The 11,051-nt window shown below is 39.8% G+C and overlaps 2 protein-coding genes across 4 annotated transcripts in view; one reads left to right on the forward strand and one right to left on the reverse strand.

Annotated features, from left to right (window-relative positions):
* veph1 (ventricular zone expressed PH domain-containing 1) overlaps positions 1-1,709 on the reverse strand; it is a 90,845-nt gene extending 89,136 nt beyond the window's left edge. For both annotated transcript variants that reach the window (XM_085184556.1, XM_085184555.1), the window contains exon 1: positions 1,518-1,709. The gene's annotated coding sequence lies outside the window, so the exon portion shown is untranslated. The remainder of the gene's footprint in view (positions 1-1,517) is intronic.
* Positions 1,710-3,089: 1,380 nt separating this feature from the next.
* On the forward strand, positions 3,090-10,307 carry LOC146504215 (lysosomal amino acid transporter 1 homolog). Of its 2 annotated transcripts, XM_085130257.1 has the most exons (8): positions 3,090-3,256; positions 3,579-3,951; positions 4,060-4,189; positions 4,346-4,433; positions 5,347-5,456; positions 5,551-5,652; positions 6,857-7,042; positions 9,294-10,307. In XM_085130257.1, the coding sequence occupies exons 2-8, from the start codon at positions 3,749-3,751 to the stop codon at positions 9,408-9,410; spliced, it is 936 nt and encodes a 311-aa protein (XP_084986383.1). In that variant the 5' UTR covers positions 3,090-3,256; positions 3,579-3,748; the 3' UTR covers positions 9,411-10,307. The 2 variants fall into 2 exon arrangements, with proteins under 2 accessions (XP_084986383.1, XP_084986384.1); XM_085130258.1 differs by lacking the exon at positions 3,090-3,256 and having other exon boundaries at positions 3,746-3,951; positions 4,064-4,189.
* Positions 10,308-11,051: the final 744 nt, after the last annotated feature.

Here is an 11,051-nt window from a genome sequence, read left to right on the forward strand (position 1 = left end):
AGTGGTTCTGTGGCCTTTAGACACATCTCTCACAAGTTTTCTTTCCAAAGTCTTGGAAATCTTTGGCTTCCTATTTCTGACAGGCTTGTTGTATACTATGTGGCTCTCTTTGAATTTTTTGATGATACGTTTGGAAACTGTGATGCTGTATAGCCATCTCCTGCTTTGTGAGCATCAACAACTTTTTCTCGCAAGTCTAAATTGATGTGTTGTGTTTTTGGCATGATGCTTTCTCAGTGACAACTCAAACCCTCGCTAAAGTTTTTATACTTTGTGCAAATAGCATGCTAACTCTGAATTCTAACACATCATTGTACAGCAGTGGTTTGTGCTGTAGCTCAATGAAAAGGTCAGGTTTTCAGGTGGGGTAAGAGTTTTTTAATGACATATTTGTTATTTTGCACAAATTGAAACAATTGATTCTTTCTAAAGAAATTGATCATGTTCAGAAATGCTATGTTAAAATTACTCACTCTAGTAAAAAACAATTGGGAAAATTTCTAATAAAAAGCTTTTTCATAGCAAGGACTAATAATTTTGTCCCGTAATCTGCACTCTGTAATTAGTTTCCTAAAAATATCCAAGGTAATGCAAAGCTGTTGAGCAATATAACTCCAAATAAACTAAGGTCTGCCATCAACTTAAAATAAAACAGTGAACCTTAAATTCTAAATAATAAGCAATAAATGTCATAAATAAATGCTAAATCACACAAATAGAAATATGTATTTCTTTGTTATTATATGCACGTTATTTCATTTTAGAAATATTATGCACAAAAATACTAAGAGGTTAGTTCAAGTTCAAACAGTGAACGGTAATCTCCTTCGTTCCTGGGACATCAACATCTGTCTGAAGTCTGTGACCTTGAAGAGTCCCCCCCACCACACACACACACACACACACACACACACACACCGTCTGTATTCACACACAAATACAAGTGAAGCAACAGTATAGATCTGGATTTGAGCGGGGGATTAGGGGAAGAAATGCACAGACTAAATGTGAGTAATGCCACTGAACTTGCCTTTCAAGCTCCGGGAGCACATTCCTTTGCATGTAACCCTGAGAAACAGAGAGGCACAGATGACTACTCTGTGACATCAAAAAATGTTCAAAATGTTCAAAAGATGAGGTGCCACGCGTCCTTCTAGGATACACTACCTCCCCCCACGCATTTAGCCCGGAATTACTGAGTGTTTACGCGCGACAGCCCAGGAAAACACCTCTCATATCCACTTGCGCGCTCCCCCGGGTTTAGTAGTAGGCTATCTTTATCTGTGGCGTCATGGATTCTGGGGTATCCTCAGTAAAGACAGGAAAAAAGTCGGCTTAGTGGGCGACCAGAAAGTGTGTGGTGCATCCACTGCTTTCAACTCGTGCAGTCAACTTTCCCGACATCAAGGAATGTGGGTGACATATTCTCGTCCCTTATGACAGAGAGCATGCAACAAGAAACCCCCCTCCCAGCAGCCCGCTTCGTTTCCAAAAACCCACGGAGTCGGACAGCTTACCTGCTCCACGCAGCACGTCGACAGCACGCGGACGCTGAATGTGGATCCTCGCTCAGTATCTTCAAACCGCGCTCCAAAGCCTCACATAGCAACACAAATAAAAAAGCCCTGCGCAGATCCAGGTCCTCTCTCAGAGCAACCCTCACTGTCGTCCTCCTCGGTCACCATGGGAAAGCGCGCCATCTTGCGGCCGATCGGATTGCGCGGAGCAACAGGTGTATGGAGGGAGGGACAGGTGAGGACGCTGCGTTCAGAAGCCCTCGGAAAAATATGGAGATTATTTCAAACTCAGCGTCAGTGGTTAAAGCGATCTTTAAACAGGACTCGCTTTTTGTGACACGATTAGTTAACCCAATGGTTCATTTAAAAAAATAAAATAAAATAATGCGAAAAGGAAACAAAACAAGACAAAGAAATCATATGGTTTTCAAGCGTCAGGCGTGGCCAAGGTTATTATAGTTAACTAAAACTAAACACTAAAACTAAATGTGAACAAATCTTTTCAGTTAACTTAAATAAAGATAAAAACTAGACTTTTGAAAAACAAATAAAACTAATAAAATTATTTAGTGAACTTGGAAATCTAACTATCCATGCATGTCCAAAGACATGCAGCTTGTGGGGATAGGTTAATTGGATAATCCAAATTGTCACTAGGCGTGAATGTGCGAATGAATGTGAGTGCGAATGGTTGTCTGTCCCTGTGTGTTGGCCCTGCGACAGACTGGCGACCTGTCCAGGGTGTACCCCGCCTCTCGCCCTATGACAGCTGGGATAGGCTCCAGTGCCCCCCGCGACCCTGAAAAGGATAAGCGGAAGCGAATGGATGGATGGATGGATGGATGGATGGATGGATGAAATCTAACTATAAAAAATATAGAGGACACATCAGTTAGTTTGGCTAAAAAAAATAAATAAATAAAATCTTGCCAAATTGTACTTCAACTGAAACATATTACAGCATATTATTGGTGTTATTACAGGTGGGTTATTATTAGTTGTGTGATGATGGTTGTATTGTATATGCTGGTGTTTACATTAGTTTTTGATAATATAAAAATGTAATAAGGAAGAAAAGGCTTGTAGCAAAGGCGATATAGTTTTTCACTGTATTGACGTCATTTCATTCATTCATTGCTCTGGTCAGTAGATGGTGGTATTTTCCCAGGCATCGCGTCCGGCGTGAGACTTCATTTTGTGGTGCCTTCAAAATAAAAGCACATGATTTTGTCTACTTCATGGAGCGATACGTGAATGAAGTACATGAGAAATGAATGGGAACTATTAACGTCAAAAGTATGTATTTGTATATTATACACGAAAATACATTCTACTGTGGCATTTAAATAAAAACACACATGACTTTTGCTATAACGTATGTTGTTTTCGTAAATACGTACCTGGGTACAACTTTGAAAAAATGTTTTCTACATAAATATGTACAAATTAGGTATCCCAGTTTACAAAAAAAAGAGATATTATTTTTAAATTAATAAATAGCGTGGCATTTTATTGTAAATTTCTCAAGCAGTATTAAATTGTCCTCAAAGAGGATTTTACTTTGAATTCGCACCGGATGTTGCATCTTATCCTGGCCCGCTTCACACAGGAGACCGCTGATGGTGGACGGAGAAGCTATCCGTAATTTTTTTCAAAGGGCTTGAACGTGTGAGGATGCTGGTGAAGTTTGCACAAACTAGCAAACAGCCTGGAGTCTTTTACGAGTCCGTTTTAGTCAGGTGAGCGGTCACTGAACTTAATTATGCTCTTTTGTATGTTTGTTTGTTAGTTAGCATCTCTTCCAAATGCATTTAAATTAGCCTGAAGCATGATTGCGTACACATAAACACCACAAGTGGCTCTCTGGACAACTGTGAGCGTGGGTAGGCCAGACTGAGCGTGCACCATGAGCAAACTTATCGCTTACTGACCTATTTTTTAAAATGTAGACGTAATTACTGATTTGGGCTGGTCCTAACACTTTATGTTCTTTCCTCTGTACCTCCCACAGTTTTCTTTGTTCGTTTTGCTCACTGTCTGTTTTATTTTTCTGTCTTTCAGACTCGAGAAATGACATAAGAAGTCTGTTTGTACAGGCAGGTAGTGGTGCCACATAAATCTGCTTTCTCCAGGCTTTAGCTTTGCTGACAAAACAAAAACACACCCAGGCTACTTAGAAAGTTGAAGTTGGAGGAAAAGGAGGAGGAGGTAGAGGAAATCCGTCTCTCCTCATGGCCAGCGGGCGTTTTCCAGGCAAGAGTGCAGATGTGGCCATCAACAACTGGACTGCTCCATCTCAGGGCAGACCGCTGTGTGTCAACGGGACACCATGGATCCTTTACCTGCTTGAGGAATGTGTGGACAACATCTGGGAGTACTGCAGCGTTGTGATAGGACTCATATCCATGTTCTGTTTTTTGTTGTCCACGATACCGTGAGTAATTACTTTGATTATTGTCAGCTTATCGTGCAACCAGCTCAGCCAGTCAGAAATGTTAATGTCTTATATTTGTCTTTAATCTGACTTGCTGGGTCTTTCCAGGCAGGTCTATGAGGCCTATCGGAATGGAAAAGTGGAGGAGGCCATGTCTTTTGGGTTTCTCGTCTTCCTCCTCAGTGGAGACCTGACCAGCTTCGCTGGATGCTATCTCACTAGCCAGCTTCCCATTCAGGTGAACACAGACAACTTAGCCTGGCTGGTTGAGGTCTGCTGGCTCTGCAGTGTGAATCTCTATCAAGATTTTGAAGTGATAGTCATTATCCTGATACTGCTTTTCTTTTTTTCATTTTATTTGACATTTTTCTCTCTTGATTTGTCCCACTCTCAGGTTGTCACAGTGGTGTTTTACATCTTCACTGACCTGATTCTCATCTCCCAGTTTCTCTACTATAAGATCAAAAACAGCTCCAGCAGAAGTGAGTCCTGACATCGTCTCTGCTCTTAGGTTAAACCGCTGGCAAAGCATGATGCCTGGTTTAAATACAGCACTGTCTTATAACATAAAGAAGTGATTGGTAACGCAAGACTTTTGTGCACTTGTTATGTGGCATTTTCCATCACAACCATCTCAGGGGTTTATAGAGAATGGTCCAAAAAACAGAAAATATCCAGCGAGCAGCAGATGAATGGATAAAAGAGATTGTTTCGAGTACATAAGAAGACAAATAAAATAACCACATTACAAACAACACATGCAGAAAAGCATCTCTGAATGCACAGCACATTGTACCTTGACGCAGATGCGCTGCAGCAGCAGAAGACCACACCGAGTACTGAGTACAGAGCTAAGAACAGGAAACCGAGGCTACAGTTTACATAGGGTCAATAAAACTGGACAATAGGTGAAAGTGGACAATCGCATCGTGGTCGTGCAGCAGACAAATCTTCAGCAACTGTGTGATCCTATAGTGTCTAAGAATGTGTAAGAATTCAGGCAGTGCTAATGGCAAAATGGGGTGAATGTCTAATTACCTCCACCAAGGAGGTTGTGTTTTTGGTAATCTTTCTGTGTGTCTTATTTATAGCTCCAAAAGTTTTGAATGAGTTGTGCTAAAACCTTCCATGGGTATAGAATAAGGTTTAATATTATACAATAGTTATTCAAGTTATTTATATCCAGTTATCATCCGTTACCTACTCCTACATAATGTTTGTGTAGTCAGAGTAAACATCTGTCGTGCTGCCCTTATCTGATTTGCACTGCTCTGCAAACTTCATTGGGTAGTAATCTTAATTATACTGTTGCCTAAGCAAGACTGAACCTACAGGTACTGTTTTTGTTGTTGCAGGATACGTCTGTTACTGAGTTTGTGTGTGTTTGTCGTTTAGAAAATCCCGCGCTGAAGTGGGTGTGCTTCATGTGGTGTGGTGCTGGGACATTAGCACTCCTGGCTTTACCCAAGCTCATTATAGACAACGGTTCACATTTAAACACTCAGGTAGGACACAAACACCTTTCCACTTGAGATTACCCACTCTTCCGTAGGTGCAGCATTAATTTTTTTCTCTTTATTTCACTGTTATCTTACCCAGAGTCCAGCCAGCTCCAAGTCACTGGAAATCACTGGTTATGTATGTGGATATTTGGCATCTGTTTTCTACCTCTGCTCCCGTTTTCCACAAATCCATAAAAATGTAAGTAACTTTTTTTTTTTTCGACTCACTTTATTCTCAGAAACATGGTTTGTGTGTTTGGATTGGAGGCTTGTGGAAAGCTCAAATTACTATGTATGAGTTGGTCATAAATGGGGATGGAGAAGATGGTGAAGTATGGATATTTGTGAATACTGCATGTGTGTGTCAAAATGAAAGCCAGGCGTTGAAGACAATGGCGCTGTTGTGCTGAAGAAACACATTGGCTCGATTGCAGCGATTAATCACCAGAGGGGATCGTCTCAGTAGCGTGCCAGTGCCAGAGAGACTTCTGGGCACAAAGCATGGACTCCCATGATGTTGTAAATCATTTAGGTCGCCTTTGCCCCTGTGGAAATGTAAACATGTTAGAGCACGTCCAAAATGTCATTCCAAGTCTACAAAACAATTAAAACTGTTGCTGTTTAGGATTTCCTGCAGAGTTTCTCTCACATACACTCACTTGTTGCCTGACATTGTGGGGGAATAATCAGCAGGATATTCATACTCTGCTGCCAAGCACTTGAGCGACAGCAGAGTGTAAAACTCCATTTTATCTTTCAAGGTTGAAATGTGTCTTTGGTTTCTTAATATCGGATGGATACTGCCTTTCCTCAAACAGCCTGTTTATGTGAAGCACACATGCTTCCTGTTGTTTGTTAGTAGGATGAATTCGCCGTTGGCTGTTATCTCTTTTGGGGATTTGTTGATACCAATAAAGCAATTCAATAAATCTAGTCTTATCCTTTAATCTTGTTGAGGTTCTCTGTTTGTTTGGAGTGCAGGTCCACTGAATTGAGATTAATGTAAGTGAAACAACATGTACTTAACTCTTTTTTTCATTGACAGTGACTCTGGGTTTTTGTGTGTGTGGGGGCTTCATGAAACCAGGAGTTGTTGTCACAGGTGGTGCTATAAAAAATCCAATTCCACCAAATTAGCACTAAATTACACTTGTTGTTTAAATTCCTTTTTTCTTTTTTCTTTTGTGTTGAGGTATCCCAGCAGCCATTGAGGCAAAGTTTAAACCTTCACATAAGACATCTTTACAGGGAAAGTTGCCATTTTTATCTGGCTGTAGCTGTGGGAGACCAGTCAGACAAATGTTTCTGGCCATCCCTGCTAACAATAAGAGTCGCTATAAGCCCAGTGTAAGACTGCTGTGGTGCTTCTTGTTTGTCTGTTAATTATCTGTTAACTATTCTAGTTCCAGCGACAGTCTACAGAGGGCACCTCCTACCTGCTGTTTGCCCTGGCCATGATGGGTAATGGGACGTATGGGCTGAGCGTCATAGTTGTCCTTCCGGCATTGAAGGGCTCCAAACCGAACTTCATCGTCAAACATCTGGCCTGGCTCATCGGCAGCCTGGGAGTCCTCATACTCGACTGTTTTGTATCCTTCAAATAATAATAATAAGCCCAACTGTACAAACTTAAGGCAAAATCTGACCCGATAAATCATAATAGGGTAATATTGCTTGTAATGTTTTTGCATGTGCAATAAATTTAAAGCATTCAGCATGCTGATTTTGTCCCAACTTGTGTACAACTCCAATTAGAAAACAGCTCTCTGAAATGTAAATAAAATAAATGCAGTGATTTGCAAATTTGACAGTAGAACATGTCAGATGTTTAACATGGTTTATTATTTACAGGAAAAAATAAGCTCAATTTAATTCAATTCAATTCAATTCAATTTTATTTATATAGCGCCAAATCACAACAAATGTCGCCTCAAGGCGCTTCATAGATACAGAGAAAAGCCCAACAATCATATGACCCCCTATGAGCAAGCACTTTGGTGACAGTGGGAAGGAAAAACTCCCTTTTAACAGGAAGAAACCTCCGGCAGAACCAGGCTCAGGGAGGGGCGGCCATCTGCTGCGACCAGTTAGGGTGAGAGAAGGAAGACAGGATAAAAGACATGCTGTGGAAGAGAGACAGAGATTAATAACAGGTATGATTCAATACAGAGAGGTCTATTAACACATAGTGAGTGAGAAAGGTGACTGGAAAGGAAAAACTCAATGCATCATGGGTATCCCCCGGCAGCCTACATCTATTGCAGCATAACTAAGGATTCAGGGTCACCTGGTCCAGCCCTAACTATATGCTTTAGCAAAAAGGAAAGTTTTAAGCCTAATCTTAAAAGTAGAGATAGTGTCTGTCTCCCGAATCCAAACTGGAAGCTGGTTCCACAGAAGAGGGGCCTGAAAACTGAAGGCTCTCCCTCCCATTCTACTTTTAAATACTCTAGGAACAACAAGTAGGCCTGCAGAGCGGGAGCGAAGTGCTCTAATAGGGTAATATGGTACTACAAGGTCATTAAGATAAGATGGGGCCTGATTATTTAAGACCTTGTATGTGAGGAGCAGGATTTTGAATTCAATTCTGGATTTAACAGGAAGCCAATGAAGGGAAGCCAAAACAGGAGAAATATGCTCTCTCTTTCTAGTCCCTGTCAGGACTCTTGCTGCAGCATTTTGGATTAACTGAAGGCATTAGATTTTAATGTCCATGTTTACCACTGTGTACCGTCCCATTTCAGCACCTGGACTCTTCTACTGTGAAACTGCTGTTGTGATGGCAGCAGCATGTGGTTTAGCATTTGCTGAAATCTGCTAGGACTTCCCGGAAAAAGAAGTTGGTCCCTCTACTCCATGTTTTCCCAAACAAATTTGAAATCTTCTGACCACAGAACTGTTTTCTACTTTGCTTTAGTCCATTTTAAATGAGCCTTGGCTCAGAGAAGATCGTGTTCATATAAGTCTTCTTCTTTGCATGACAGAGCTACAATCTTTATTCATGAATATCATGGTGAACTGTGGTCAGACAGTGATTTCTGCAAGTGTTCCCGAGCCCATGCAGTGATTTCCATCACAGAATCGTGTTTTTAATGCAGTGCTGTTTTCATCTTTTGATGATGATACTCAGACGATAAGATATTCCAAGTCTTCACTATTTTACACTGAGTAACATTATTCTAAAATTCTCTCATAATTTATAGACAGATTTTAGTAGGTTGGTAGGTTTTCAGTGACTTCAGCCTTAAGGTCAAGGTCAGAGGTAGGAAAATCATGTGAGTGCGATAACTTGAGAACAAGGCGATGTAGGATTTTAACATTCATACCATAGGTGCATCTGCTAAGAGGCTGAGGGGTAGCACTGACTGCTGCCAGTATTTTCATTTCTGAGAAACACCAGTCTCTTAGATGTTCTTTTTATACCCAATCACGTTGCTATTCAACAGGTTTTCATCCCAATGTGTAACATACCAACGACTGTGACAAATCGTTACTATGTTACGCGTTCGGATGCGTGAGAGCAGGTTGGAATGAACCTACAGGTGTGGAGGCATGACAGTGAGCTGACATGAATCTATAAATGTGTTAAGGTTAGGAATAGAAAGCTGCTAAGTCATTGCTTTGAAATGACCTCAAATTTACTTAACATGGTAAATTTTCTCAGTTTCAACATTTGCTATGTTTTCCAGGTTGTGTTGTGAATAAAATATAGGTTTATTAGATTTGCAAATCATCGCTTTCTGATTTTATTTCAATTTTACACAGCGTCCCAACCTTTTTGATATTGCAGTTGTAAAATGTCTGAACTTACAGTGTCCGTACAACCCTTGACCGAATCAGGTAACTGCCCAGTTCATCATGTACAGGAAGAACATTTCTGCCAAAAGCAGTGCGCTACGCCATATCCCAGAGGTGGAACCTCTTCTGAGTGAGGAAGAGGAGCTGACAGTGTTGTAGGACCGAGATCAAACACCAGCAGCGATCAGACTATCAGTCTTTGTTTGGAGCTCTCAGGGGTTGCTGAACATGAGTCTCATTTTCTTTGCACACAAGAGGACAATCTCCTGTTTAGTGTGTTAATAAAGAAAGAAAGAGGAGGTAACAGTTTCCTTAACACTGGGGATTAACTACCAGTTTAGAAGCTCTTCCATAGTTTGCCTGCATGACTTGGGTCATTTTTGCACTTGGACCTCTTGATTTTGTTTATGGATGGAAAAACTATATTTAAAAGCAATCAGTGAGCTTCCATGTTTAAAATAGGGCTCTTAAAACCAATTAGTCATTTCTAAAATGAAACCTTTGCCAATATCTGCGGAACCTGATGTATTAACATATTTTTTAAGATAGTAGGTATCACCACCAAAAGCCCACGAAAGCAAATTTTCCAAATACTCCCCTAGTAAGCACAGAAGTGTGGAATTACATTGGTCTTATCTCACTTTGTGGCCCTGTAGCTAACCCTTTACAGCCATACGAGACAACGCTGGGATAAAAAGAACCAACTCTGATGTTTTAATGTGAATCTGATAGTGTTATATAATGTGAAAAGGATTTTTAATGTTTAAGGACTAGTGGATTTCTTTGCTTTGCGTCCTCTTTGTTGTCCTCCAGGAGAAACAGTGTGTACCCTTTAAAACTGTTAATAGTCTTAATATAAATGCATTGCATAAACACATCACTGTTTTTAAGCTAATGTGAATCAGATTGTTAAAGTAGAAAATAACTTAAGAAACTGTATTTGTAAAAACAGCAGTTGAACTGTTTGTTCTTCCAAGTCCCTGATTATGACCTCCCTGCAGATGTCCTCTCTTAAGTTTCCGTGTGCTGGCATCGTCTTTTCAAAAATGTTATAACGTTTATTAAAAAAGAAAGAAGACGCGTTCAATGACGTTATCTAAAAATAGGAGCATTATAAAATTAGTCCACGTATCTAATCTGTCATCAGGTTTGTGGGAGAGAGTATGCTCTTGTCAAGCCAAATTTATTTGCATTATTTCGTAGTGTGTCCTTATTAGCTTCTTTACAGTTGTTTCCAGAACTAATGCTAATTGAATAGATAACAACAGAGGAGAGAAAGGAAAAAAATGGTGTACTAATAGATGAGTAGTTTCATCTTATGATTATATTTTTTGTAAGTATTAATTTAGACTAATGCTAAAAATAATAATAAGTCTTAATAATATTAGTTAATTCACAGTAAATTAGTTATTAGTGAATTATATTCTTTCTTCTGACAGATGGTTTTCTCATACAGTATGTATGTGGCACAGTCACTTTTAACCTGATCATCTGTTTAACTTCAGTTCTGCAGATTTCTCTACCTCAGGCAAATGTGGGCATCTTTTTGTGTTAAAAAACAAACAAACATTAGTCATTAGTCCCAGTACTAGCCCGAGAAAATTCATTTGCAAATATGCAATAATAACTTCTTCACTAATAATTCAGTACTTCTAGTGAATTATTGTAATTTCAAAATGTTCCTGTTTCTCTGATTGTTTTTGTATTGAATATATTATTAGGACCTATTGCTTATACATGTATATAAGTTGTTGAGATGGGTTTATTTTATTTCCTTTTTTAATCTTCCATTGTGTTTGC

Source organism: Neolamprologus multifasciatus, chromosome 14 (genome assembly GCF_963576455.1).
Source record: "Neolamprologus multifasciatus chromosome 14, fNeoMul1.2, whole genome shotgun sequence".
In the NCBI taxonomy this organism is placed as follows: Eukaryota; Metazoa; Chordata; class Actinopteri; order Cichliformes; family Cichlidae; genus Neolamprologus; species Neolamprologus multifasciatus.